This window comes from Etheostoma cragini, chromosome 7 (assembly GCF_013103735.1).
Source record: "Etheostoma cragini isolate CJK2018 chromosome 7, CSU_Ecrag_1.0, whole genome shotgun sequence".
NCBI classification, from domain to species: domain Eukaryota; kingdom Metazoa; phylum Chordata; class Actinopteri; order Perciformes; family Percidae; genus Etheostoma; species Etheostoma cragini.
Window position 1 is genome coordinate 3,584,355 of NC_048413.1, and position 26,770 is coordinate 3,611,124.

A 26,770-nucleotide genomic window follows, 5' to 3' on the forward strand; every position below is an offset into this window, starting at 1 on the left:
TTATATGGCAATTTGCTTAGTAATGTAATCCAATTAACTTAAAGGGATTTTGTTATTTCGTCCAATCATTTTAATTATAATAAATATTACTTCATATAATAGTCTTTAATATGTTTATTATGTTTAGCGGGTAATTCCCTACATGATCCTATTAATTATCCTCTCTTAAGTTATAACAGGTTTGTCATCTATGATCTAAAGTGCATTTGAAAAATTATTTTCTATATTTTTCTATTTTTTACAGTATGATCTATAGCCGCTGTACATCACAGACTAATCTTTTTTTCAATGATGGAAATTTGACTCAACATTCATGAGGAGTTGCCCATAGAATGAACATGCACTTTTTCCTGCAGTGATGGACCCCAATGAACCCACAGAGCCATGTAGGAGCCAGTAACGCTCATGTACAATCCAAGCTTAGACAACAACTCAATAACTCAGATCTACTGGAAACAAATCTTTAGATCCAAGTTTGACTAAAGACTCTTGTTTACCAAGACCATAAGACAGCCATTTCTCTGGGTCGTCTAATGTAGAGAGTTTCTGCAGATGCTGCTTAGTTGACTGTACATGGGCGCTACAAGGCCACCATCTTTTCCATGCTGAGGAAGAAGAGTGCATGCAAGATAAAGAGAGTGGAGAGACGGGTCCATCCAGAGAGCCCGGCAGAGAGGAAACCATGCCCATGCGGACTTACTCTTTCCGTATCCTTCAAACATTTCATAGGCTGTGTAAAACATCTGAGTCTGTGAGGCCTCTGGAGTTGTGGGAGGAAGGGGACAGGTAAACTGACAGATCAGGTTTCAAGGTAGCAGCAGTTTACCTCCCAATATCCCGGGGAGACACTTATCCATCTCCAAATGTAGGCCGCTGTGGTTTTGTCCAATTGATTCCACAAAACTCCAATGGAAACATGCTAAAGAAATCATGAACCTGAATTCAACTGGCACCAGCCAGACAAACTCATTTTCTTTTTTTGAGGATTCATTTTTGACGTTTTTATCATGATGGTCAGTGCCATTTAGTTCAAAGCTACTGTATGTGCATTCAATTTTCACACTCACCTGGTATATTTATTGAGAAAATGAAGAACACCGTGAATTGAAGTATGTTGGTTAGAATGTCCGTTGGAATGTAACAGTTCATGCTTATCTCACACTTAACACCAACCAAAATCAAAAACACAATGATTCACAATGCTGCTTATGCTCTAAGTTCAAAATCAAGAAAACACATACTCACGTACAATCAGAAATAATGACTCTGAGAACTTTGCAGCGGCACAAGAAGAGATGGAGTTATGCAGAAATGCCACAAATGAGGCATGCAGGTTAGTAGCAGGAAGCAGTTTTAAAACACTGAGACCCTAGTTTCATCTCAGCTGTTAAAAAAAGCTAACATACAGCTTGTGGTTATCCTAAATTAATCAAAGTAATATATGCAAATGGGCCCCATCCATGAATTATCAAATCATTTGGATCAATTATTTTAATCAATTTTCTCTTTTTAACAATTTTTTTCACAGTTAAGATAAATACATTACAATGTGACATGTGTGCATTACATCTTTCAAAAGAAACGTTTATAAAAAATGAGAGTAAAAATCTTTACAAAAGCACCTTTGGATATATTTTCAATCATATAGCCTTTGAGTCATGAATGAACAAATAAAGCTAATGCAGTTATTGTAAAGTAACGACGATGAAATGATAAAAAATGTATTTTAAATGTGACATGTAATTGAAGCGTAAGATATTCTCAGAGATATATTACATATTGTCTTATAAAACACAAATTGCCTAACTGTAAAAACACATCATAAAAGGTAATGGCATTCACATGGTAAATACAAGAAAAATTCATTTAATTCAATTCATCTGATATATTTGATTTCATGGAAACATTTCAAGGTTACATATTTCACTCAAAAAAGAAAATGTGCCAACAACATTGACAGGATAAATAAAAGACCATGATATACAATTAAGGATGATTATTGACAAAATTAGGATAAAAAAACCTGATTGTTTCCCTTTTCTTTTGCATTTCAAGTCAGATCTTAAATGTTTTACCAATTTAATCTGACAAGTAACAGTTGGTACAAACAGGACAGACTTTTGCCGAGACTAAAGGAATGAAGGAGTGAAATTACAGCAGTATAACAGCATCTTAAGAGAGGGAATTCAACCAACTGCATGGCTAATAGCACCGTTTTGCTCATTCGGCAGACAGTAATTTCAGACAGGAATACTGTATGGAGTGGAACATCACAAAGAAATTGTGGGGGTTGGGGGTGTTCCTCCTACTTCACCGTTCTTCCAGATACACTGAAGTCCTCTTTGAATGTGAGTCACTAAGCACCAGTGGTGGCATCCACATTCCTCCTCATCATTATACACTATAGCTCAGGCAGGAAGTGGCCCCAGGAGCCCAAAGTTCAAGACACCAGAATCCAGCACCCTGCTAGTGAAACCTCAAACAGCAGAAACCAGCAACTCTACCAGGGATCAAGAAGCAACTAAACCACCACCAATTAATTCAACCCATGTGAAAAAATTTGAAGAGGAAACAAAATAATCTGCAGTAGAGCGTTGGCGGAAAGCATTCCAGTACCTACAAATCACTGATCCGAAAGAGTGCTCATTTGGCCTAAGTGTAGTGGATGTCATGACTTTTAAAAGCCCATTAGTTACACCTTAAACTGCATACTTGACCCCATATGTTATCTGAAAAATATGTACTCTACAATTTTAGTTTTTAACCAAACCCACAAGCTGTAGTTCTTCATATTAAGTCTAGGAAAAATCCAGGGATCAGACATACAAGACAGCGAGTTAAAAAAGGCAAGTAAGAAGAGGGACTGTCAGTATGACAAAAAGATCAGCTTTTATGTTGATATCTGAGAGTAGAAGGCAAAACAGGGAAGGGAGTTAGAAATGCAAGCTTACTGTGCTGTTAAACAAGAGCTGAGTGTTTATAGTGCATGATGACAGACACAGGGAAACAGAGAAACATGCACCACAGCAAGCTGGAGGGAGACTCAAGTTTAGGGGGGGAACTACAGGAGCCAGAGCTGGTAGGTTAGCAGGGCGTGATGGGTAATGGAATGCGCTGCCAAGAGGATCACGAACCTGGCACGTAGAGGATGGCTTTTCCCTCGTCCATGGCAAACATGTTGGAGCCCGTGCAAACGTAGACACCTGCATCCTCGGGCTGGACGTTCTGAATTGTCAGGATGCCGTTAAAGTCCATGGCCCGGTTTGGCAGCTTGCCGTTACCCATCCGTGTCCACACCAGGGTGTAGGCTGGGGACTGTGGAGACAGGAGCACATACACACACAAATCACGAGATGCACGCAATCTCAAACATGGGAGAAAAATGCTCTTGTTGTTGTTCGGCTACAGATCAACTGTTTAATATAGGCTAAATGTTCTGCAGTATGTGCTTATAGCATCATAGCAACATGCACCAACACTACGAACATGTGCTTTCTATCATACATACACTTCATTGGACTGCAACATAGTTTTAGAGTTTTATAATCATGACAAATAAAGTCAGCACAAAGTGAAAACTTCTTGTGTTAAAATAACAGTATGGCATTTTATTTTTGCATTCACTTTCTTGCTGAGAAGATCAATACAGTCCCTCTCTCATGTCTGTATGCTAACTATGAAGCTAGAGCCAGCAGATGATTAGCTTAGCTTAGCTTAGCATGAAGACTGGAAACATTGGGAAACCACCGGCTTTGCCAAAAATAACAAAATGTGCCTTGCAGCAGCTCTATAGCTCCTAATTGACACATTATATGATGTTTGTTTAATCTGTATAAAAATAGAAGTGTAAAAGCAACAACTTGTGGTTTTACAGGGCGGGTTATGCCGAGGCTTTTAGTCACTGAGAAGTTGTCAGGCCACCAACAGGAAGTTTTCTTTAGAGGAGCTGATGTATGGAGATTTACATTTGAGACAGAGCCAAGCTAGCAGTTTCCCCGTTTCTAGTCTTTATGCTAATCAAAGCTAGCCTCCATGGTAGTATTAGAGCAATATCTTGCACCCAGCGCAACTGCCTTTGTACACTAACGCATCACGTATAATTCCTATTTTGCAGGCTTTTCACTCACATTGGTAAATTAGGCAATGAACTTGCGCTCCCGAGGGCAGTCTAGTATTTAAATACAAGGAAAAATAAATACCATACATAATTATAAGGAAAAATAAATACCATACAAAAATACAAGGAAAAATATGTCTTACACAACATTTCCATGAATCGTGGATGTGTTGATGACATAAATGAGGAACTATTGGACGACTCAAGGTGATGTGATGTTGAACTGCATGTGCTGATGCCCCTTAACCCAAACGCTCCAGCAGCAGCCCGGGAGAGGAGAGACAGAAGAGCTGCATCGTCTATAGCGAGGAAATCCCCGTCTAATGTTAGACTATATTGCAAAAATATCACCATGCATTCATACCCTTGTGATTCAGTGAGCCCAAAATATTGGAAAGTATGTTTTTGTGACATTTCATTTCTTCTTCTCGCCTAGCAAATCCACCATTATAATAGCAATGCACCATGGAACAAGCGCGCCTGCTTTTAAAGGGGATTTTAAATAACGCTCTGATTGGTTTATTGCACGTCACACAAAAACCACACCTATGAGTAATGTAGCTATTTCAGACCAACCCATTTGAGATTTCATTCATCCCGCCGGTATAATTGCAACAGCTCCCAAGATCTGCCCACAAAGCTTCTTGCGTATGCCTTTTGATACTTGTGTTTCAGTTAAAATATGGCCCATAAACTTCTCATCTAACTCTCGGTAAGAATGTGAATAAGAGCATTTCCCAACATGGTGAACTATTCCTTTAAATGTACTGTATTTCTGGTGACGCTTACCTTGCTCTTTGCAGTACAGATGAAGCTGATAGTAGACCCGACCCTGACAGTCTGGGCTTTGGGCTCCTCGACCGTAACCTCAATGGCTTTGGATGGGACACCTGGTCAAAGGCAGAGACACAATTAATACTGATTGCTCATAAATACAGGTAGTGTACCGCAAATTACAAAATGAAAGCAAACCGATTAAAAGGGTAGCCTGTAAAAAAATAACTGCCTGTTTATATGTTGGCATAACAGCAGTAGAACATCTTTGGACTTTCTGTTATTTTTTCTGCCTTTTCCTCATCCATGAAGGTAGATGTGGAATGTACATTTATAGCTGATAAACTACAGCAATCCTGCCAAAATGTATCAAACCCAGTCTGTTCAACATCAGATACAAGTCATTTCATTAACCAGTGGTATGACTAATAACATTTACAATTTACTTTAAATTAATACATTTTTATTTTTTGCAAGATTGGTTGCAGTATGCTTATCCCGGCACCTTCAAAACTCCAAATACCAAGAATGCACCACACCAGAGTCATCTGTATTGAAGAATGAGGTGTTCAATTATCTGTGCATAAGCAAATGTGTTAAACTATGGATGGTATATATGTTGTGTGCTCTGTAATGAGGGAAAAACAATTGCTACTATGGCAGTGAGAGCATACACACTTGTGACAACAATTTCAGCACGGCTCCTGTTGGTGCTGCGCTGGTCTCTGCAGGTACAGATGTAGACTCCGGCATCGCCCGGCTGGACACTGGAGAAGTACAGCTCGGCTCCTGCACACACAGATGAGCAACAGGCGTCGGATTCACACATAAGATTGTCTTTTATGTTCATTTATTAGATGCATTTTGTTTAGAAATAAACCAAAAAGAAAGGGTGCATTAGTTCAGTTCATGTTTATTGTCCCCATAGGGAAATTAGGTTGCAGTAAAAGATCGAATCACATGGTATTCAAACATTAACACAGATAAGACAAGGAAGAAGAAAAAAACACAACATATGTACACCAACACTCATACCATAAACCAAAGTAATATGAAGGGGGGTAGAATTCCAGACCAGCTGGGAGAAAGAAAAAATAAATTAGATACACAAAATATGTCTATCATTGGACGGGACCTTCATTATTCATTATTGGGTTATTATTAAATATTGGATCTACAGGATATTATTACTTCCATCCATCCCACACTAGTTGTGGCCATGTGTTTGAAGTGTGTACTGTGAAAGTAAGAAAAAAGTGCTGGTGATTAATCATGTTCCACCCTGACGGTAAGAAAAAAAGAGGCTGCCACTCCCCAGAGTGCAGATGTGAGTCACGCATGCGTCACTTAGCAACGAGTAGATACAACAAGATGCAAACAAGATACTTCTGTAATGTTATTACAGTAAAAATGGACCTACATAATGTAGTTGGTTCACTGCTGTCTACGTTAGCATCAAACACAAAACAGGCTGTTAACTGAATGGCGTTCTGAGCTAACGTTAGCAATCAATGTTATTGTTTGTAATGAGAAAAGTTTATTATTTCATGATTTTCAAAAAATTCTGTATGACACATTATGCTGTGAACCATTTCAATCTGAGCATTGGCAACTCACATCTGCACTCGACTCACATCGGGGAGTGACAGAGGCCTTTAGCAAATCAAAACTTCAAGTAAAAATTGGCAAAAGCTACAGCCAATCACATAACTACAAACCAAAAGACACAAGCCACTATGTTTCAAACCATATATAAAGTTTTAAATGTTTTTGTTTTGAAGTGTGTGTCGTACCTTGTCTGCGTCTGTCAACGCTGCTGGAGACTGGTCGTCCATCTTCTCTGGACCAGTAGAAATAGTGTGGAGGAGAGCCGGACACCTGGCAACGGAGAGTGACAGGGCTACCCGGGGGGGACAGGACCCTCTCCGGATAAACCTTCACCACCAGCGATGCTGCAACTGCAAAGTTCATAACAAAGGCATCAGGAACATCTCTGAGAACATCAAAACAAGCGGCATCAAAGTGGTTCTTCAATAAATGAGCTCAGTCACTGGACTTCTTATTTCTGTCTCGTTAGGTAAAACTGGATGGACGCCCTCCAATGGCGACTTGTGTTTCTTGTTAAACTTGTTAAATCAATATCACTCTCATATCTACAGTACCTGTTAAATATGAAGCCACAGCTAGCTGATGGTTTCCTTAGCTTAGCATGAAGACTTGAAAAAGGGCAAAACAGCTAGCCTGGCCTGGTGTCGAAATCCAACTACAGTATATGCTCAAGTGTAAGAATGACAAGTTGTGTCTATGGGGGTTTAGTGCTGGACTATTTCTTGGCCGACTGCAGTGACTTCATGGAGGCAAACCTGCGTTTCCCCGGATGGCGGGGGCATGTCCTGCCCTGCTCTGCTTCTGATTGGCTTATCCTGGTATTCTTACCCTACCCCTAAACCCATTATCAATTCCATTCCTTATGCCTAAAACTAAACCAATCCAACCAACAAAGGCACCAAAGCCAATCAGAAGCAAAATAGGGCGGGTTTTGCCTTTGTCATCCTAGAAAATGCAAATTTGCTTTCCTATACAGTCCTTCTGTTTGTCTTTTTTGTTTTGTTGTCTTGTTTTTTATTGTTCCTACAGTAGTTATTTCAATCACAAGCATTTTATTTTATTTTAGAAACAAAGGCACAATCTTCTTTTACATATTTACTTCTTTTACATATTTTTATGAAGGTAAGCACTCTCCTGTCATATTTCTACTAAAGCAAAATGGAGGTTTACCGTCATGTGGGCGACACTTCTCTCTCTCCTGTGGGTTGCCAACGTACCCAGAAGCACATCTGTTGATAGTAAAAACAGACACAGAAACAACACTTGAGTCAATGACAATGTTCTCTCTAGCTTTTGAACTTTTCATCATGGTAAATTGCACTTATTCCTATTGTGAAAGTACGTGCAATTTATTAAAATGAGCTGCTTGAAATTTTTACTTAGTAACTGTTTTGACCCAGTTTAAGATGATGTGTTGGTCATCTTACCGTTCACAGAACTGGCCAGTGTACCCAGGCTGACAGGCAGTACACTGGTAGTTTCCATTTCCAAGGCTCTCACAGGTGGGCGAGAACCTTTTACATGAGTAACACACACACACACACACACACACACACACACACACACACACACACACACACACACACAGAAGAAGATACATTGTTGAGCAGAAACAAGGTTCGACAAGTAATTCAATGTCACATTCTCTGGACATAGCTATGAATATTTTGACGCAGGCAGAGCAAGGTAAAGTAACCAAAATATGACACTTGAAAGCAAAAACTAGTGGATTGGCACTGGAAGCAACCGTCTCATTTTACTGAAGGATTTCTCCAACATACTGTAGCTTTTTTCTAGGACTGATCATCAGCATCCTGATAATAAGTGAGGATACAAAATCTGATGATGTCAGTGGAAAAAGGGAAAATGTAATATTTCATATCAGTAGGGAGGAACAGGTTAATAATCAAGCAATTTTACACAAGCAAATAATTAGGCAATATTAAACAAGCAAATAATTAAGCAATATTACACAAGCCAATAATATGGCGTTAAATCACACCCTCAAGTGTAACATTGTGATTAAACAACAATGGTTAAAATCAAACTGTATTCATGTTGTGGGGCAATTTGCAATTTAAAATAGAAAAAAGCAACAGAGCCTATTTCAACTCCCTGTTGAGGTGGCCAGCCAACCTGAGCTAACGTTAGCTTTGTAGAGATCTTGGGATTTCCCAAACAGAATAAATACTGCACATAACACAAAGCTACTTTGCTAGTTCATTCATGTTGTAACTAATAAACATTTTCTATCGACAGATGTAGCTCCTGTACATTTAAATTCAAATGCAATGGGCTGTTTTTAAATGTTTTTTACAACTTTTGTTTACAAGAATTGAGTCGTTTAACCCGATCAATCACTTTATAGAGGTATGATGGAGAGTGTCTGTGTGTTTCACTGTGGATCCTAATTTTATGAATACAAATGTTTCAAAAACTGTTTTGATTCAGCTCTATAAAGTTGACATGGACATGGCGGAGTAACATTTTAAGTGACACGCCCGGCGTGCTCTAAAGGCTCTGGGTGTGCTGTCATGCGGATTTGATCACGTTCTTAAAGTCTAGTTGACCAATCAGATGGCCTGGTTGGAGCTACTTGTTGTATAATAGACATTAATCTCCAAAATTGACCAGACAGTAGAATTGTCTGTATAAACAAGAGCAAGCCATACACAGAGTTGTCTGGAGCCAACAATGAAGGTGGTATACAAGCCAGTACTGAGTACTCACTGGTTGTCTGGGTCGGTGTGAGGGCAGGCGCAGGGCTGGCAGTCCTCCGGAGTGCCAGCAGTGGGGTCACCAAAGAAGCCAGGAGCACACTGCTCACAGAGCTCACCCTGAGTGTTGTGCAGGCAGCTCTGGAAGGTAAAATGGATCCGTTTTGAGATGTGCCCAGGGAGTAGCCCAGGGATCTTCAACAGGTGGTCCGGGACTCATGGGGGTCATTCATGGTCAATGTAGGAGGGCCTCCAAATTAGAAATTACTAAGTCTTAACATCCCAACTGATAATAAGTTTACTGGCCTATAGGTAAGGTCGTCTCTAAGGCCATCCACAAATACAGCTCCTCCTAAGGATTCACTGTCCAGGGAATCTGTGGTACAGTACTAATTTTCTAATTTGTATGTTTAGCATTAAAAGATGATTCATAAAATTATGCCAATAAATTATTAGGCTATTTTAATGACTTAGTATTCTATGCAAAAAAAGGTTTTAGGTCGCCTTAAATCGTTATTGAAGGCCCAGTTTAATATTCAACTTGATTTTATACAATATATGTAGTAGTTCTGTCTCTTTTAGTTAAGGGGTCCTTGGCTTAAAAATGATCTAGGTACAACAAGAACATTATCAGACGTACGTCAATCTAGTGCTACGTACCGTGCAGATGCCAGTCTCCGGGTGGCAGAAGTCAGAGTGGCCGTTGCATTCACAGAGCTCACAGTGGCCCAGGTATAAACCTCCTCCAGTGCGAGTATATCCAGGGGCGCAGTCCTAAAGAGACATTATAGGTTTGTCTCAATACGGATACTTCTGTGAGTACACTCTTTACAATATGGACTCAATTATGTAGTATGTCAATTTCAACAGGGTAGTGTTGTCTCAAATCGCGCACAGTCATTATACACTTATCAGAAATGACTTTTTTTCTTCTTCTTTTTAATAGTAAACTGCAGCCAGGCGGAATATTCCAATATTGTCGCCCGACAAAATATACACTGGCTTGATTTCTCACTATCTGACAACAGAGTAGTGGTTGTTATTACATTTGTATAGTCCGGTGTTTGTTGTTTCGATCGCAACCATATCCTCTTCCACCATTTTCACAAGTTTAAAATACGATGGTGGTCCCGTTGCTTTCGCTCCGTAGCAAAGACGCCAACCGCTGAAGGCGAGTAGTGACCAGCGTTCCACACTTTTTTGCTTTTATGGCCTTTAATAACAGAACAGCTTGAAGAGAGGACAGGGGAGAGAGACGGGGAGAGCAACTTGCGGCAAAGGGCCCAGGGTTGGTTTTGAACCTGTTTGAGCGCAGTATCCAGTTACTCGCAGTGCACTGCATTTAGCCATTCTTCGTCATTGTGAACGGACTGTGTTCTCAATATAAAAAGTGTAAATACAGAAGTGTGTGAGTTGAGACACAGCTTTGTCTATGTTAGCACTTTAATGAAGCACAATTTGCTTATATTGCTTCCAGTGACGTCAACAATTCGGAAAGATGGAATCATATACCTGGCAAGAGAGTCCCTGGTATGCAGGTGGGCAGCGGCACTGCTCCACCTCGAGGGCCTGAGCCAGGCCGCTGTAGTTAGGCACTGCGACCTCCATGTTGACATCAAAGATACTGGAGGAGCGCATCTCAGTGGAGTAGGACGCTCGAATCAGGATGTCATCCAGATCAGCCAAAACCATCAACAGGTGCTCTCGGGTGGCGGGCATGCCATCAGGACGATGCCAGTTTTCCTGTGAAACAAAATTAAATCCTTTGCTTTACTCATGCAAAAACTATATATATATTTATTGTTTAATTAAGAATATTTTATAAAAAGAAAACAACAACACCCCTAAAAGGGCTTAAGGAGCATGATATTATTTTGCATACCAAGCTGCATACCAGTCAGAATGGCTGCCGAGTGGAAATTATTCATCTTCTTGAAAATGCAACAAAATATACCTGATAGTTTCATCAACAAGGTAACTGTTAACCGATTTCATTCTGTGAATGTAAAGAATGTAAAATATTAACTTTAGCCACATGTTTGCAAAACGTTGCTATCCTTAGACTGGTTCCCCATGCTTGAAAGAGATTGAGATACTTTCACGAGAAAAGCTTCTCATGCACATCACAGTATCTTGTACTTAGGAGAAGCACGGGAAAAGAAAGAAAAACCTATTAGCCTTTAGGAGATCAGTAAAAAAACATGACTGTATCATTGATAAATAATCACTTATAATGTGATCATGTATGTATTCCTGCATGAGAATCGTTTTGCTTGCCCTTCTCAAGGAAGAATCCAGATGGCAGGTTAAGTCATAGATCCCTTTTACAAGCCAGATGCTTGCTGACACACTTTCTGTTGTGACAGTAACAGTGCTTCCATGAGCCGCTCACCTCTTTGAAGACGATCTCGAAGCGCTGAGTCTCTCTGCTGCCCTGCTGCCTCCTCTGCCAGGGCTGACGAGCTACCAAAGTGATGTCGTTCCCCTACAGGAACAACACTGACAGGTCAGTGAATGCTACAAACGTAGCTATGGGAGGGAACAGTGAATCAGCATAACGACATATACTCACAATGATCTGGACATCCCCATCCTCAATTATGGTTCCTCTTGGACCGGCCACGTAGGAGACGGAGTATTTGAGCTTACCGCCATAAGAACCCACCTAAAACATGGTTAGCAAGGAAGAGGCTTTAGATCTTTTGCCAGGTCTAACAGTGTTGCAATTCCCTTGATGAAACACAAATCAATGCCAGATGGCTTCTTAGAGCAACACACTGTGCAGTTCCTTTAAATTTGATGTATTAGAAGGATGTAAAGGATCAGCAGGTGTTTTTGTTAAAGTTACCATGTTGCACAGGATTTAGTATTGCTCAGCCTGTGAAAACAGGGATGTCTACATGATGTCAGTTAATTGCCTTCACAAAGTGTTGCGTTTCTATTGAAATTTCTAATTTAAACCTCTTAAATTGTGCCCCTGACAAATACTCCCCATGTTCTGATAAAAGAAAACTACTAAAAACTTAACTAAAACGAGCAAACCCACTCTGAAAACTACCTGAAACTAAACTGAATTGAAAACATAAATAAAAAATAAATGGGAAGGATAAGGATGAGGACTTAAGGCTGGGGCAGACTGAGGGTGCTGTGTTTTCTGTGAACTTGAAGAGTTGACCAGAGGTCGGGAGATGACGTCACCCCAAAAGTTCTCACAGTTACCTTGTCCCCTGTGAACTGCGCTGGGAGCTGCCAGTAGAGCAGATCATCCTGGTGCAAGCTGAAACCTTTGTAGACCAGAGCGTACTGAGAGGCAGAGGAGGAAGGAGAGGAATAAGAGAATAAGCCACAGATGGAGAGAGAGGCAGCCGGACTAAATAATAAGCAGGCAGAGAAGCGACACAGGCAGGCAAGCGTGACGAAAAGAGCTAAACCTGACAGGAATCTCGGGACAAATGCGCGACACACAGCTAAACTCCTGGAAGTACATGTTCTTTAGCATGAGTGCTAACAATGTAAAGATTCGCATTGTGCCTTGTCTGACAACTAAAACAACCCCTTCAACTGTCAGTAATGTGACAATGACAACTTGCGTGTGCATCAGTGAGAGGCTGTTTCAAAGCAGACAACAGTATAATGACAGAGCCTTTTAAAACCAATGTTACTCTCAAGTGGACAATTACAGTGACAGCACTGAGTGGGATCCATTTGCTTAACAATGGAACATACCACCCAGTCGAGCACTGGAATAGAATAATCAAGTTTTTGGTAACTCTGAACTAAATAGATTCACCATTACTTCAGTAGATCATCGATTAGGTCAGAGGTTTCCAAACTCTTTGTTTGAACAATCTATATATACAGGTCTGTATGCATTAGTTAACCTTTACCTATTATCATTTATATAGTTAATTTACATTGCTGCCATCTGGACACAGACTAAGGACACCGAGGTGTAGAAGGACTTGCTTCTGCAGAAGTTTTGTTGCTTCTGCCAATGCACTGCTAAACAAACTATTTCTCTTTATTGTAGTAAATCTTTACTTATTTACTTATTTTTTTACAATTGCTTTGTAACTTCTTTATAGAAAAGTCTGTTTCCCATGCCATTATAGCCCTTTTGAATCCCATCTAACGATCAGTTTTTTGTTGAAATGGGAGACTGGCAGTCGGCTCCTTAGAGGGAATTGTGTACATATTGTCTTGCCTTTGTTTACCCAGCAGTCATTTCACAAACTTTGAAGGTTTTCTGGCAGTTCAGCAGAACCATGCATTATGTATTTATATTTACCGTTGTTGTGCCTTCTCTTGTTAACTCCAGCCCCCCCCCCCGGTTTGAAAACCACTGTGTGAGGGGCTCTAACAAGTTTCTGAACTTATTATTAACTGCCCTGGATAAACTGAGGACAGCTGTTTATTAACTTTTAAAGGTTTTCTATCAGAGTCAACCATACAGTTTCCCATGACTATGGGCAAAAGAGGCAAGACATGAAATCAGCCAGTCAGTCATGCCACTGTCTACCTTGCTGCCGTCCCCAGAAGCGCGAGCAGAAGTCTTGCTCACTGTGTTCTTGCTCTGTTGATCCGCAGCAAGGCCGTAACCCCAAAGAGAAATACCAGAAGTCACCAACATGACCGACAAACAAATGGGACGGTAAACCTCTTGCAATCTCTGACAGTGAGTGTACCTGCAGATGGCGAGAGTGGCCTGGGGAGTTGGGCTGGCGTCTTGTTGGACTAACTGAAGAGGCGATACCAGACAAAGGAGAAGGGGGGCTCAGGTTACGCAAAGACGATCGAGAGGAAGAGGAAGAGGGGGAAGTTGGGACCCGAGAGGAGAAAGAAGAAGAAGAAGAAGAAGAAGAAGAAGAAGAAGAAGAAGAGGATTTAGAGGAGGAGGGAAAAATTTGAGGGGAACCAGCTCGTCCATTGGAGAAGTTAGAGAAGAGTGCCCAGACCTCATCATCCAGCTGTCTGACATCACCCTGGGGAGGCGGAATGTAAGAGAACCGGAGATACAGAGATGTGTAACCATAGGAACAATCAAAATGAGACAGAGACGGGGGTTTAGAATTTAGATCTTCCACGATGTGCACTGACGTACATCACAAGAAGGTGAACATACTAGGTCATGCTTTTTAGTCTATTATGCTTTGGATGTGCGTCACAACAACGTTTGGGGTCGGCTGACAACGTTCTCACTCCAAACAGTCGGATCACACAGATAAAACACACAAATCACCAACTTCTTGCACTGCAGAAACTTTCCTGAGACTTTGCAAACCAACTCGGACTTCAATGGGTTTCACACACATGCAAATGCACACGTAGAGTTAGGGCTGGGCGATATGGAGAAAATCAGATATCACAATATTCTCGTCCAAATACTTGGATGTCGATATTGTAACGATATTGTAAGGTTGACAGTTGGTGCTTTCACAACATATTTTCACAATGAGATTTTGAATAAATAATAATCAGTAATGTGGATATAATGGCTAAGTAGGTAAAGGCAAATAAAACAGCAAGAAGAGTCTGGTAAGTTCTGTGCAGTTCCCTAATTTTACTTTAATGTGGCCAGGAAAAGACTTATCACGTTATTACAATATCAAAAATCAAGACAACACCTAGTCTCATTTCACAATATCAATATGCTATAGATATATTGCCCAGCCCTACACAGAGTCCGACAAAATGCTGCTGCTCAGTAACTCTACATCAAACCAGGGTGATTCTCCATGCTGCTACATCTGTGAACTGAAGGGAATATATATTTCATAGATGTCCACAATTTCCTAGTGTGTTAGCATCACTTATTATTACATTAGTAAACGTGTGAGCAATGCCTTTATTATAGCTATCTACGGTGCAGTTCATACGGAATACCTGGCTAGCTCTCGTGGTTCTGTAGCTGTCTTTACGTTCAGAGGCCATTAGGTTCCAAATGGAAGCATCCTTCCTTAGCTGCTCCTCTGGTGTGTATGAGTCACTCTATTGATGTGGATAAAGTAAGCTCTTTGATTACTTTCCTTATCACTGAGCCGATGGTATTTGGGAGTGTTATGGGAGTGTTATGGCAGTGTTATTCGAGCAAAGTTAAACGGGTATGAAGTTCTTTAATGGACCATTAATGATCAATCTGTTTACATGGCTCATGGGATGTGGAGCAGAAAGCAATTTATGTGTGCATTATGAACTGCAATGTGATTGGTTGGATCTAAGAGACACTTAGTGGCCAGCTACAGGCGGGAAACACTGCTGTAAAACACAAGGCTTCTAACAAACAATTTAATAAACCCCAAAATTATTTAAATAGAGCTGCAAAGATTAATCAATTAATTCACTTATAAATTAATCGGGAGTCATTTCTTTATGAAAAAATAACAATTCCAGCTTCTTAAATGTGAATATTTCTGAAGTGTCTTCACTCCTCTGTGACAGTAAACTGAATACCTTTAAGTTGTGGACAAAACAAGACATTTGAGGACGTTATCGTGGGCTTTGGGTAACACTGATCCACTGATCAACTTTTTCCATTTTTCCATTTTATAGACCAAACAACTAATAGATTAATTGAGAAATTAATCCACCGAGTAATCAACCATGAAAATAATTTTTAGTTCCAGCCCTATATAAAAACCATAAAACAGGACTTATATCCATCATGTATGGATATGCATGGCATTCAGTTTATTTACAATGCCACATCAGCAGTTAATTTAAACATGCCAAACAGCACAATACTCGAAACAGCACCATACTTCAAACAAATACTACATTCACAACATGGCGACGGCTGACTGGCATTACTCTACCTGCTCTGCTCGTCTCGTGCGAGCAAAGAGGGACTCTTTCTATAGAGAGTGCAGGGGCAAAGACAAAGAATCGGAGAGCTATGTTATGTAAGTGGACACTCGGGCCGCTTAAACTGCACATTATTCTACCCTGTGAACACAGAGTAAACAAGATGAAATAAAATGTAGCAATGGAAGCAAAAACAGATGGAAAAAGATATCTGCTTGGAAAGAAAGATTGGCTCAAGTTTAGTTAAAATGAAACAGAAAAAGACAGCAATAGAATAAGAGCGGTCTACAAGTTTCAGCATTAAGGGGTCCATGGTCTTGCTTGAGCTACTTCCAGTGATTTAGCCGTTGCATGTGGTCTTTGATACTGACCTTGTCTCCCTGGTAGACCTCTGGAAGCTGCCAGTAATGAGGCTCTTGTCCCAGGTAGTCAAAGTTGGTGTAGGACAGCTGAGTGCCTTCAGTGGAGACCTCCACCGTGAAACCAGTGAAGATGCGGTTGGTGCGTTGACGGTTCACCAGAGCAAAGCCCTGGAAATTTCCTGGAGAAAAGACTGAGGACACCTGCAAGAGCACATACAGGACATCCAATAAGATAGAGTATAAAAAGAAAAAAACTTAAATATAGTCAAAAAAAGTATGTTGGCAAACAGACCCAAGCACCCGGGTCAGAACAGCGGTCATTCATAATGTTACACTTCAGTTGGCAATTTAATTATCTGTTGGGCATCAGACTTAACAAAATGACACGACCCAAACTAGCAGTCTGACCGGGAGGGAAAGGATGCACTCTAGTTTTTGGATTGAGGTATAGTTGTTAATGTTTACTACTTTACTACTACTTTTCGAATGCCTTAGACCATAGTAATAGCATGTATGAATGTTAAAAATCAGCATAGTTCCCCTTTGAGTATTTTGCTTCCCAACCCATCAAGCTGTCTTTCAGATTTACCTATGTAAGGCTTACTCTGTAAATGTGAAGTTTGTAAGTGACCGTTATAGACTTCATGTTTTCACCCTTTTGCCCTGGGGAAATTCTGAGAGACATGAAGTCAAAATTTATCCTTGCAGTTATTCAGGAGGGGGCAGATATAGAGTGCAGAAATAATTGCCTGCGTGGCAAGTTAGCAGTCAATTTCTGGCTGACATTATTGATGGATGTGAGATGTGATCTCACTGGTTCGGAACCACTTGAAGGATGGTGTGAGGAGAGCGAATTTAGACCTCCACAAACCTTTTGCTCTGAAATAAACATGTAGCATGTGTGCTGAAATCATCTTTTCTGCAGCATAGTTGCTTTCCCCAGTGCAAACTTAACAATGGGCTTGGTTGTTCAGATGCATGAAGCATTGCACTGTTGCCGTCAATGTGCTATGTAGCACTCAAAGGCCTCACCTGGTCTCTGTAGTGGTTAGAGCTGGAGCACTGCTGAGTGACGCCCATACAGAAACAGGACAGGCAGCCATCTTTGTTTTCCGGGCTGAGATGGAAGGTTCCAGACTTGCAGCCGGAGCAAGATGGGCCTTCAACGTTCATCTGCAACACATTATCAAGGAAATGAGAAACTAGGCAATCCGTCCATTCCTAGTCCGCCTTGGAAATGGGAACCAGGATCCAAAAGATAACAACCAGACAGGTAGTTTGTTTGATCACCTTGCAGCGGCACACACCACCATTGCAGCCTTCACTTCCTCTTTGGTCACAATTATAGCAGTTACCTGTAACAGGGCAGTAGACCGGATAGTTACAGTGTTTACCAGCTCTCCATATGAAGACACTTTGTTAAATCCAGATTAATTATGAATGGAATCTTTGCAACTTGTGTTAAGAAAAAGATCAAGCCAGAAGATGGCCCTAAATCAAAACACAGTATGTACCATTGACTTCATTGTTGCCAACACTACATCTCTGTCCAAGCAGTGGGTTGCCAGTGTATCCTGCCGCACATCTGAAAATAAAAAGGACAATATGTTTGAGTGAATAATTCCAGTCTAGGAGGATACAAGTTTAAACCCAAAGAACAATGAGACAGGAAGCTGGGAAGTCTGCAAGAGGTGATACATTTGGTGAAGAATGTCCTTTGGGGAGTCATCTTGACCCTAGGTAGACCTCAACCACAAACAAAGGACTGAGTCATTCAGACATGGTACATAAAAGCTATTCTGTTATTCCATCCGTAAGTTCTCATATCTGCACTGAGCACATGTCTTCTATTCCCACCCAGCTTTTGCACTAAATACAATACAAAGGAAAAAAAGATGATGAAATATTGCTGGGAGATGGATAAAGCACAGCCACTGCTAAAACATTCAACATGCCTCAGATGTTGATTCCATCTCTCATATGAGTGTGATGCACGAGAACAGAAACATCAACAGAGAAAATATCACCAGATAAAAGAAAAGTAGTTAAAGTGCTCATATTATGCTTTTTGGCTTTTCCCCTTTCCTTTATTGTGTTATATACTGTATATTATTGTGCACGGTTTAGATTTACAAAGTTAAAAAGTGCTAGTGTGGCACGCCCTCATTCTCTGCTCCTGACTGGCTAGTAGTCCTAACAGCACATCTGCAAATCCCAACAAAGATGGAACAGAAGTGTGATGCCTCACTCTGTAGCTAAAACAGTAAGCTCAACACAGGGTGAAAAGAGAACAAAAATATGTTTTCTGAAAATTAAACCACAAAAAACTATTCTGATACAACCTCTAAATACAATGGTGAACCTGAAAATGAGCATAACATGAGCACTTTAAAATAAAAGCTTCACAACTAAAGAACTGACATCAGAAGAAAGTAGTTTTAAAGAGCTGTAGAAGAAAAGGGCTACAGTAAGCTGCTTACAAGGAAAGTGTTTTCTGACATTGTGACATAGCAAAGCAATCACGCCTTCAAGCCAACAACCCAAACAACGCCACGGACACCAGAGCAAAGGCTTATCCAACCACAGACCTGTGCAGTCTTACCTCACCTGTCCTCTGGCAGGTCCGCCGGTCAACAGCCAACAAAAGGACTTCCATGCTATGAACTTGCTTTGGGAAACACTATTCACACTAGCTCCTGAGATGTACAAAAGTTTCTAAGGTGTGGTTAACTCAGTCCTTGCAGTCAGTGTTGTTTTGTAGATTTAAAGACAAGGGCATATCTCATTACATTGGGTAATAGAAAATACATCACAATAGATATGGTCATGGAAGTATCCTAAAAATACAACTAAAACGCTTAAACTAACATTAAAGTCTGTTTAAAATGGACATACAGCTAATCATAAACACAACATGGGAAACATTGTGGTCTCACATCACAGTATAATGAAAAATAAACAATTTCAAGAAAACAATTTAAACTTTAATTTCTCCCCAAAATTATGTAATGCATTACAAAATGATCTTCTTAAAAACTGTGTCTATGCCTTCTTTACATATCAATGAATGCTGATGATACAACAGTTTATCAGTGATAGATCAAACCTCGGTCCCGCTATTGGAAACCTTGGGTGGTCAGTATCTAATGTTACTAGTCTAGACTACTAGTCTACTGGTCAAATTGCCAATAAATGGACTACAGATATTCATGGTCCCCAGAAGATGAATCATATTGTTTTCAGGTGCATTCATCCTTTCTGCTAGTGCCACCATTGGGCAAAAAGGCCAACATAGGTTCATAGAAAATATTTTTTTTGAAGTTAAAAAAAGTAAATTCATTATATTTAGTTGTTGGTTTTCCAAACCTAAGAACTGGACAAAATACATTTTGACCTGCTGGTGGGCCAGGGAATCACCAAAAGCATTAGAATCCATCCTCTGGGGACCATAAATGTCTGATGGCAATACATCAGTCTAAAGGGCCTCATTGTTAAAGCTCTATGAACATATGATTATGATTGCAGCATGTGTAGCTAACCCGCAGGATGTTAGATTGGTAGTGATGTTTAGAATGTACTGGTTCTTTACTGAACTGGACTGCTGCAACAGGTGAAGGCAAGGCTGAAAACCCGAAGAAGCGCCCACGAAATATTTCAGTCAGTGATTGTGCTCAGCAGAAGTTCAGAAGAAGGACTAAAGCCCAAAAAAGAAAGTTATTTTTAGCATTATTATTAGACTTAGACTTAGACTTAGAATTCTTCATGGGGGTGACAGAAACTATGCACTAAGGAATTAACATATTAATTCATATTCTTAAGACAATTAAAAAAATTTAAAATTATCGAAAATGTAGAACATGTCGGGGGTCTTTGTTTAAAAACACTAAGCACTGAACATTAAGTTCTAAAATCACAGTGTCGAAAGCGAAAGTATTCGGCCCCCTTGAACTTTTTGACCTTTTGCCACATTTCAGGCTTCAAACATAAAGATATATATATAAAACTTAACTTTTTGTGAAGAATCAATTACAAGTCGAACACAATTATGAAGTGGAACGAAATGTATTGGATATTTCCAACTTTTTTAACAAATAAAAAACTGAAAAAACGGGCGTTCAAAATTATTCAGCCCCTTTACTCTCAGTGCAGCAAACTCTCTCCAGAAGTTCAGTGAGGATCTCTGAATGATCCAATGTTGACCTAAATGACTAATGATGATAAATAGAATCCACCTGTGTGTAATTAAGTCTCTGTATAAAAGCACCTGCTTTTGGATAGTCTCAGAGGTCCGTTTAAAGCGCAGAGAGCATCATGAAGAACAAGGAACACACTAGGCAGGTCCAAGATACTGTTTAAAGTCGGATTTGAAAACAAACAGATTTCCCAAGTTTCAAACATCACAAGGAGCACTGTGCAAGCGATAATATTGTAATGGAAGGAGTATCAGACCACTGCAAATCTACAAAGACCCGGCCGTCCCTCTAGACTTTCAGCTCATCCAAGGAGAAGACTGATCAGAGATGCAGCCAAGAGGCCCATGATCACTCCTTTATGGAAAAGTGGCAAGAAGAAAGCCATTTCTTAAAGATAAAGAGAAAAGAAAAAGTCGTGTTTAAAGTTTGCCACAAGCTACCTGGGAGACGCACCAAACGTGGAAGAAGGTGGTCAAACTTTTTGGCAACAATGCAAAATGTTATGTTTGGCGTATAAGCAACACAGCTCATCCCCATTGTCAAACATGGTTGTGGCGGCATCATGGTTTGGGCCTGCTTTTCTTCAGCAGGGACAGGGAAGATGGTTAAAATTGATGGGAAGAGGGATGGAGCCAAATACAGGACCATTCTGGAAGAAAACCTGTTGGAGTCTGCGAAAGACCTGAGACTGGGACGGAGATTTGTCTTCCAACAAGACAATGATCCAAATCATAAAGCAAAATCTACAATGGACTGGTCCACAAATAAACATACCCAGGTGTTAGAATGGCCAAGTCAAAGTCCAGACCTGAATCCAATCAAATCTGTGGAAAGAACTGAAAACTGCTGTTCACAAACGCTCTCCCTCCAACCTCACTGTCCTTGGTTTCGCAAGGAGGAATGGGCAAAAATGTCAGTCTGTTGATGTGCAAAACTGAGAGACATACCCCAAGCAACTTATAGCTGTAATCGCAGCAAAAGGTGGTGCTACATAGTATTAACTTAAGGGGGCTGAATCATTTAGCACGCCCAATTTTCAGTTTTTTATTTGTTAAAGTTTGAAATATCCAATAAATTTCGTTCCACGTCATGATTGTGTCCCACTTGTTGTTGATTCTTCACAAAAAAATTACAGTTTTATATCTTTGTTTGAAGCCTGAAATGTGGCAAAAGGTCAAAAAGTTCAAGGAGGCCGAATACTTTCGCACGGCACTGTATTTGGAAATATTAATAAATGAATACCATACCCATGTGAATGCAGGAAAAAAGAATGATGGGCATGAGGTTTTTAACACGATCTAACAAAGGTTTGGGGTTGATACTTATAAAACCTGAGGTAGTCTGGCCATAACACAATGAAAAATGTACCCACATAAGAGGTACTAATGCTAAGCTAACTCTTCATAGGAGGAATTTGTGCAATAGTATTAATAGTAATAAAATACACATTAAAGAGCCCCTGTTAAGCTATTTTGGGGGATATTTCCCATATATAAGTGAGTTATATAGTTTTTGTGTATGTAATAGATGTATCAGGTACAAAAAAACAACACATTTCTCTATAAATGTTGCTCTCTCTCCCACAGACAGCCCTTTTTCAACTGCCTGAAACGCCTCGCCCGCATTCCTGTTTGAAATTTGAATTGAGTTACGTCACTGATTGAGAAAGCCAGCCTGGTTTTTCATATGTGCTTCCCGTAAGAGCTGCCTGAGCGGGAACAGCCCACAAAGCGATTTGTTTGAATTTGGTTGACCAATCACAACAGAGTGGTCCAGCTGACCAATCAGAGCAGACTGGGCTTTTCGGGAAGGCGGGCAAAGATTTCAGACTGAGTGTTTCAGGCAGAGGTGATGCTGCAATGGGCAGTATGAGAAACATAATATTTTTTTTCAACATCAAAGCACATAAACCTATTCTAGTAGACACCAAGAGTACAAATATTGAAAATGAGTGTAATAGGGGCTCTTTAAAAGCCATTTGTAAAATATAACACTACATCAGAATCGCATTCCATATCTGGAAAGTCCCTCTAAAATAACTGTAAAATCAATGCCTTCATTAAGTTCCATTGACTTGATTACTAACAGACATAAATATCAGGATCAGAGCCTAGGGATATAAGCAAAAAAAATTAAACAACACAATATTCCCTAGTCATCAGGAATAATTTTGATGGGAATGGCCAGCCTTCCTAAGACAACATGAAGAGAGCCGTCGTGATTCTTTGACTGCTTTGCAGACTTGTGATGTCCTTGTAGGAGCTGCAGTAGGTCCAAAAGACTAGAATGAGTGTTTGTCTTATTTTTCTTCTGCTGGGTCTTTTTAGTTACTTTCTTGGCAGTGTTAGCCTTTGTTTTAGGGGGAGCTGATTTCCTTTTTACCGTTGTGGTAGAACCCTTCCTTGCAGTGTTAGCCTTTGTTTTAGCAGGAGTTGTCCTTTTCACTGTTGTGTTGGACTTTTTTGCAGTAGTAGCCCTGGTTTTAGCAGGAGTCGTCCTTTTCACTGTTGTGTTGGACTTTTTTGCTGTAGTAGCCTTCATAGGTTTTGTGATTGAGACAGTTTTTTTCGCAGAATTCTTCTTTGTATTATGAGTGACCAACTGATTTGAGTTGCTCGCCATCTTTTTCTTATTTTGGTTAGGGTTGTGGGACGATTTTTTTGAATTGGCTTCCAAAGACTTGGCACCTTCCTGAAACTTCTTTGGAACTGGGGCATCTTGCATATTGGTCCGTCCATTGTTTTGAACATGTAATAACTCATTTTTATTGGCCTGGTCAGTTTTTGTTTTGTAAGTTGGTGGCTCCAGTTGAAATTTAGTAATTGCTTTTTGAACTTGCTTTGGCTTTGTTTGGCTTGGCTGTGAAACATGTTTAGCTGTCACAGCGGACCTCCTACCTCCAGGCCTGTTTGTTATAGGCCTCATTGTTTTAGATGCAGATTTTAAGGAAGGTTTACTCAGCGTAGTCCTTAACTTAATCTTTGACAATGTTGACATTTGACTTTTGGATGTCCTTGTGACTGTGTTCTTTACTGGTTTAGTGATAGCGGGGAGACCTGGGGTAGGTATACTTTTGGGCACTGTGGCTTTAGGGGCCAATGACATTTTTGTGGGTATGACTCTGACTGGAGGCTGAGGTGTTGAGTATGACGGGAGTGCGAGGACCGTAGCAAGTGAAGGCTGAACTGTCTTTTCCTGGGGCGAACGGGAGACGTGTCTAGCACGTTTCATTCTATTCATCTCCTGAGCCAGGGCAGTGAATCCGTCGATCAGGATCTCCAACCTGCCCTCCAGTCTTGTCAGACGGGCGTCCATATCGGTGTAGCTCTTCTCCAGCTCGCTGACCTTCTTGTTCTTCTCTCCAGCTGACTGTATAGCCACGAGCTCTGTCAGCAGGGAGCTGAGATGACTCTGCTGGTCCTCCACACTGTGAATGCTCTCCTTCATGTCGAGCGTGTTGCTTTCCAGCATGCTCAGGCGCTGGTTAAAGGTGTTCAGGTGAATCCTGAGCAGATGCTGGAAGCTAGAGTGCCTGCTCTCTGAGCTGGGTGTGAAGCGGGGCGGGAGCCTAGGTGCTGATCTGTTGGGGTTGACTGAGACAATGGCCACCCCAGTTGTTGTGGTGGAATGAGTAGTGCTATGGTGAGCTGCAGCAGACAAAGTACTAGTAGGGATGACAGTTATTCCTATGGTGGAAGGCCATTGTTCTTCATCATCATCTCCACTGCTATATGAATCTATCTCTTTCTCCCAGCTGAAATTGAATACTGCTTCGGCTCCACATCCCACAGGTAGGAGGCCCTCCAAGTGCTTCACCAGTAAGGGGTCCCCACAACTGTCTGCAGACGGCTTCTCTTCTCTTAATGTCAAAACAGCAGAATCAGGTATGATGCAGAAAGAGACTTTCAAACTACAAATGATTTGTAAAGTGCGTCTTACACCCAAGTCACCTCGTCATCTTTGGCCTCGGAGTGGCAAAGATTGATTTACCCAGACAGGAGTCCTCATAAATGCCACATCTACATTTATGTCGTAGAAACACATAAAATATATTCGGTCTTTGCACAGACACAAATCACGTGAGCCAACACCTTAAAATTTTGCTAGCAGCAAAGCTGAAGCAGATAGCAACCTTTAAGAAGGCTTTGGGAGGTAGACAGAAGAAAGCAAGAGTAAGGTCTAAAGCCAAATTAAATAAAGGTTTCCTAAGGACATAAAGCTCTTTCATATAGTTTTTGCCTAGTTTCTTTTCCACAAACAATAATCTTTGAGTGATGACATACTCAGGACAAACAAAGGCCCCTTACGCTATAGCAAAGATATATCATTCTATCACAGCAGAAATTACCTTACATTTAGCATCAATAAATCCCCCAAACAATACCAATTCTAGAAAAACAGCACACAGTGCAAAACTTCAGAATGGGTGGCACCGATTTGTGTCCCCCATCCCCAGACTGACACCACTCAATCACAACTGCCTGGAAGAAACAAGAGAGATGCGAACCACAGACATGCTTACGTCCCTTTTCTTGAATGAAACCACTGGGTACCACTGCCAGCCCCTGCTAAAATTGCTGCCGGCCCACCCAGTAACCCAAAACACTGTGCAGAAGGCTGAGAGGAAGAGTGAGAGGAAAAATATAAAGACAGAAGGAGAAGGAGGGGGAGTACCTTTCACAGCGTCGGCCAGCGTATCCAGGGGGACAGTTGTTACAGGTCGGCTGACCGTCAGACTCCAGATAACAGGTCGGAGAGAATCTGTGCAGAAACAGAAACAGAGGGCCGTGCATACCATGAGGATGCTCTTTTTGGCAGTAATCATACACAGTGTGAGCTCTGTTTATTGTGGCACACCTGAATGGTTCCAGCCCCTGCATAGTGCATTTAAGTCCCGCCCCCAGGGGGAAAACAGCTCACTGCTCTCCATTAACTTTTATTGTGTGAAGGTGCCTCCTCGTCTGTTCTGTCTGCTAGCAAACAACAGAAAAATGCCTGAAAGCTGCTGTGTGGTGATATACATTGCTAACAATGTAAAGAACCCATAACTTAAGTTTTTTACAAGCTGCCAACCAGAAAAACAGAGCTTTTATGAAGACAAATGTGGATCCCGACGTGAGGAATCAGCAGAGAGAAAAGAGAGACTGTGGGATCATGGCACTAAGTTAATGTTATGGTAGCCTATTGGTAACAAAATGTTTGCTGCACGTGTAACGCTGGGCATAACATTAGCTTAACGTCTTCCCATTCACCCTACTGATTCATCAGGTATGTATCCACTTTTGTCTTCATAAAAGCTCAGTTTTCTCGGTTGGGCAGCTTATAAAAACTTAAGATATGGGTTCCTTACACTGTTGCATCACCCAGCAGCTTTTAGGCATTTTTCTGTTGCTTGCTAGCAGAGAGAATTGACGATGAGGCACCTTTCTGCAATTAAAGTCAATAAAGAGTTGTTTTCCCCTCCGGTGGGCGGGGCTTTCAGTATGACGCGATGCGCTCCGTCTCTATTGCACACTTTTTACATCGCCAAAATCAACAATCAGAACCATTTTGACACAAAATCAAACGACCTTAAGACATGAACTCACTGGTTGCTGGAAGTGGTTCCAGGACAGGGGCAGGGCTGGCAGGCCTGAGCACCACCGGTTACCGGGTTTCCATAGAAACCAGTCTGACAGAGCTCACACCTTGGCCCGGCGGTGTTATGGAGACATTGCTTTTGGTCGGGACACAAAGAAATAAAGAAAGGGTGAGATCCATAGAACAGTTCAATATTCAGTACATTCCGAGTGATGGTGTGTTTCCACATGTTGGGATTTGCCAAGAAACCATTAGTGCATTCCACTGCACAGATCAAAGCTTCTGATGCTGGTAGAAGAGTTGAAAGAGGAGAAAAAGAGGAGCATGAAACCTACCAGACACCTGCCGGTCTCTGCGTCACAGACGCTGGCGTGACCGTTGCAGTCGCACCTCTCGCAAGTGCCCAGGTAAAGGCCCGAGCTGGTCCGAGTGTACCCTTCATCACACTCCTGCAACCAACATGGAAAAAACACCTCAGGTGAGAGACAAGTGATGACAAAGAGAAACCCTTCTTTGTTCCTCTACAGCAAGGAGACAGACTGCAATTATCATCAAATCAAAGGGTTTACTCTGCTATTATTAACAAGCTTAGGCATATCTGTGTTTCTTTCATTCCTT

The 26,770-nt window shown here is 41.0% G+C and overlaps 1 protein-coding gene across 13 annotated transcripts in view; it reads right to left on the bottom strand.

Moving 5' to 3' along the window:
* hspg2 (heparan sulfate proteoglycan 2) overlaps window positions 1–26,770 on the bottom strand; it is a 121,496-nt gene that overhangs the window by 30,611 nt on the left and 64,115 nt on the right. For 9 of the 13 annotated variants that reach the window (XM_034875724.1, XM_034875720.1, XM_034875726.1 and 6 more), the window contains 23 exons: window positions 26,488–26,601; window positions 26,161–26,288; window positions 25,247–25,333; window positions 17,894–17,964; window positions 17,670–17,734; window positions 17,412–17,552; window positions 16,389–16,580; window positions 16,029–16,067; window positions 13,902–14,198; window positions 13,736–13,789; window positions 12,436–12,519; window positions 11,789–11,881; window positions 11,609–11,701; window positions 10,729–10,959; window positions 9,877–9,990; window positions 9,230–9,357; window positions 7,927–8,013; window positions 7,670–7,728; window positions 6,685–6,849; window positions 5,570–5,680; window positions 4,907–5,007; window positions 3,135–3,315; window positions 701–760 (listed from right to left, as the gene is read on the bottom strand). In XM_034875724.1, coding sequence (XP_034731615.1) covers window positions 701–760; window positions 3,135–3,315; window positions 4,907–5,007; window positions 5,570–5,680; window positions 6,685–6,849; window positions 7,670–7,728; window positions 7,927–8,013; window positions 9,230–9,357; window positions 9,877–9,990; window positions 10,729–10,959; window positions 11,609–11,701; window positions 11,789–11,881; window positions 12,436–12,519; window positions 13,736–13,789; window positions 13,902–14,198; window positions 16,029–16,067; window positions 16,389–16,580; window positions 17,412–17,552; window positions 17,670–17,734; window positions 17,894–17,964; window positions 25,247–25,333; window positions 26,161–26,288; window positions 26,488–26,601 — 2,695 coding nt within the window. The remainder of the gene's footprint in view (window positions 1–700; window positions 761–3,134; window positions 3,316–4,906; window positions 5,008–5,569; window positions 5,681–6,684; window positions 6,850–7,669; window positions 7,729–7,926; window positions 8,014–9,229; window positions 9,358–9,876; window positions 9,991–10,728; window positions 10,960–11,608; window positions 11,702–11,788; window positions 11,882–12,435; window positions 12,520–13,735; window positions 13,790–13,901; window positions 14,199–16,028; window positions 16,068–16,388; window positions 16,581–17,411; window positions 17,553–17,669; window positions 17,735–17,893; window positions 17,965–25,246; window positions 25,334–26,160; window positions 26,289–26,487; window positions 26,602–26,770) is intronic. The other 4 variants (XM_034875721.1, XM_034875725.1, XM_034875729.1 and 1 more) reach the window with 4 other exon arrangements.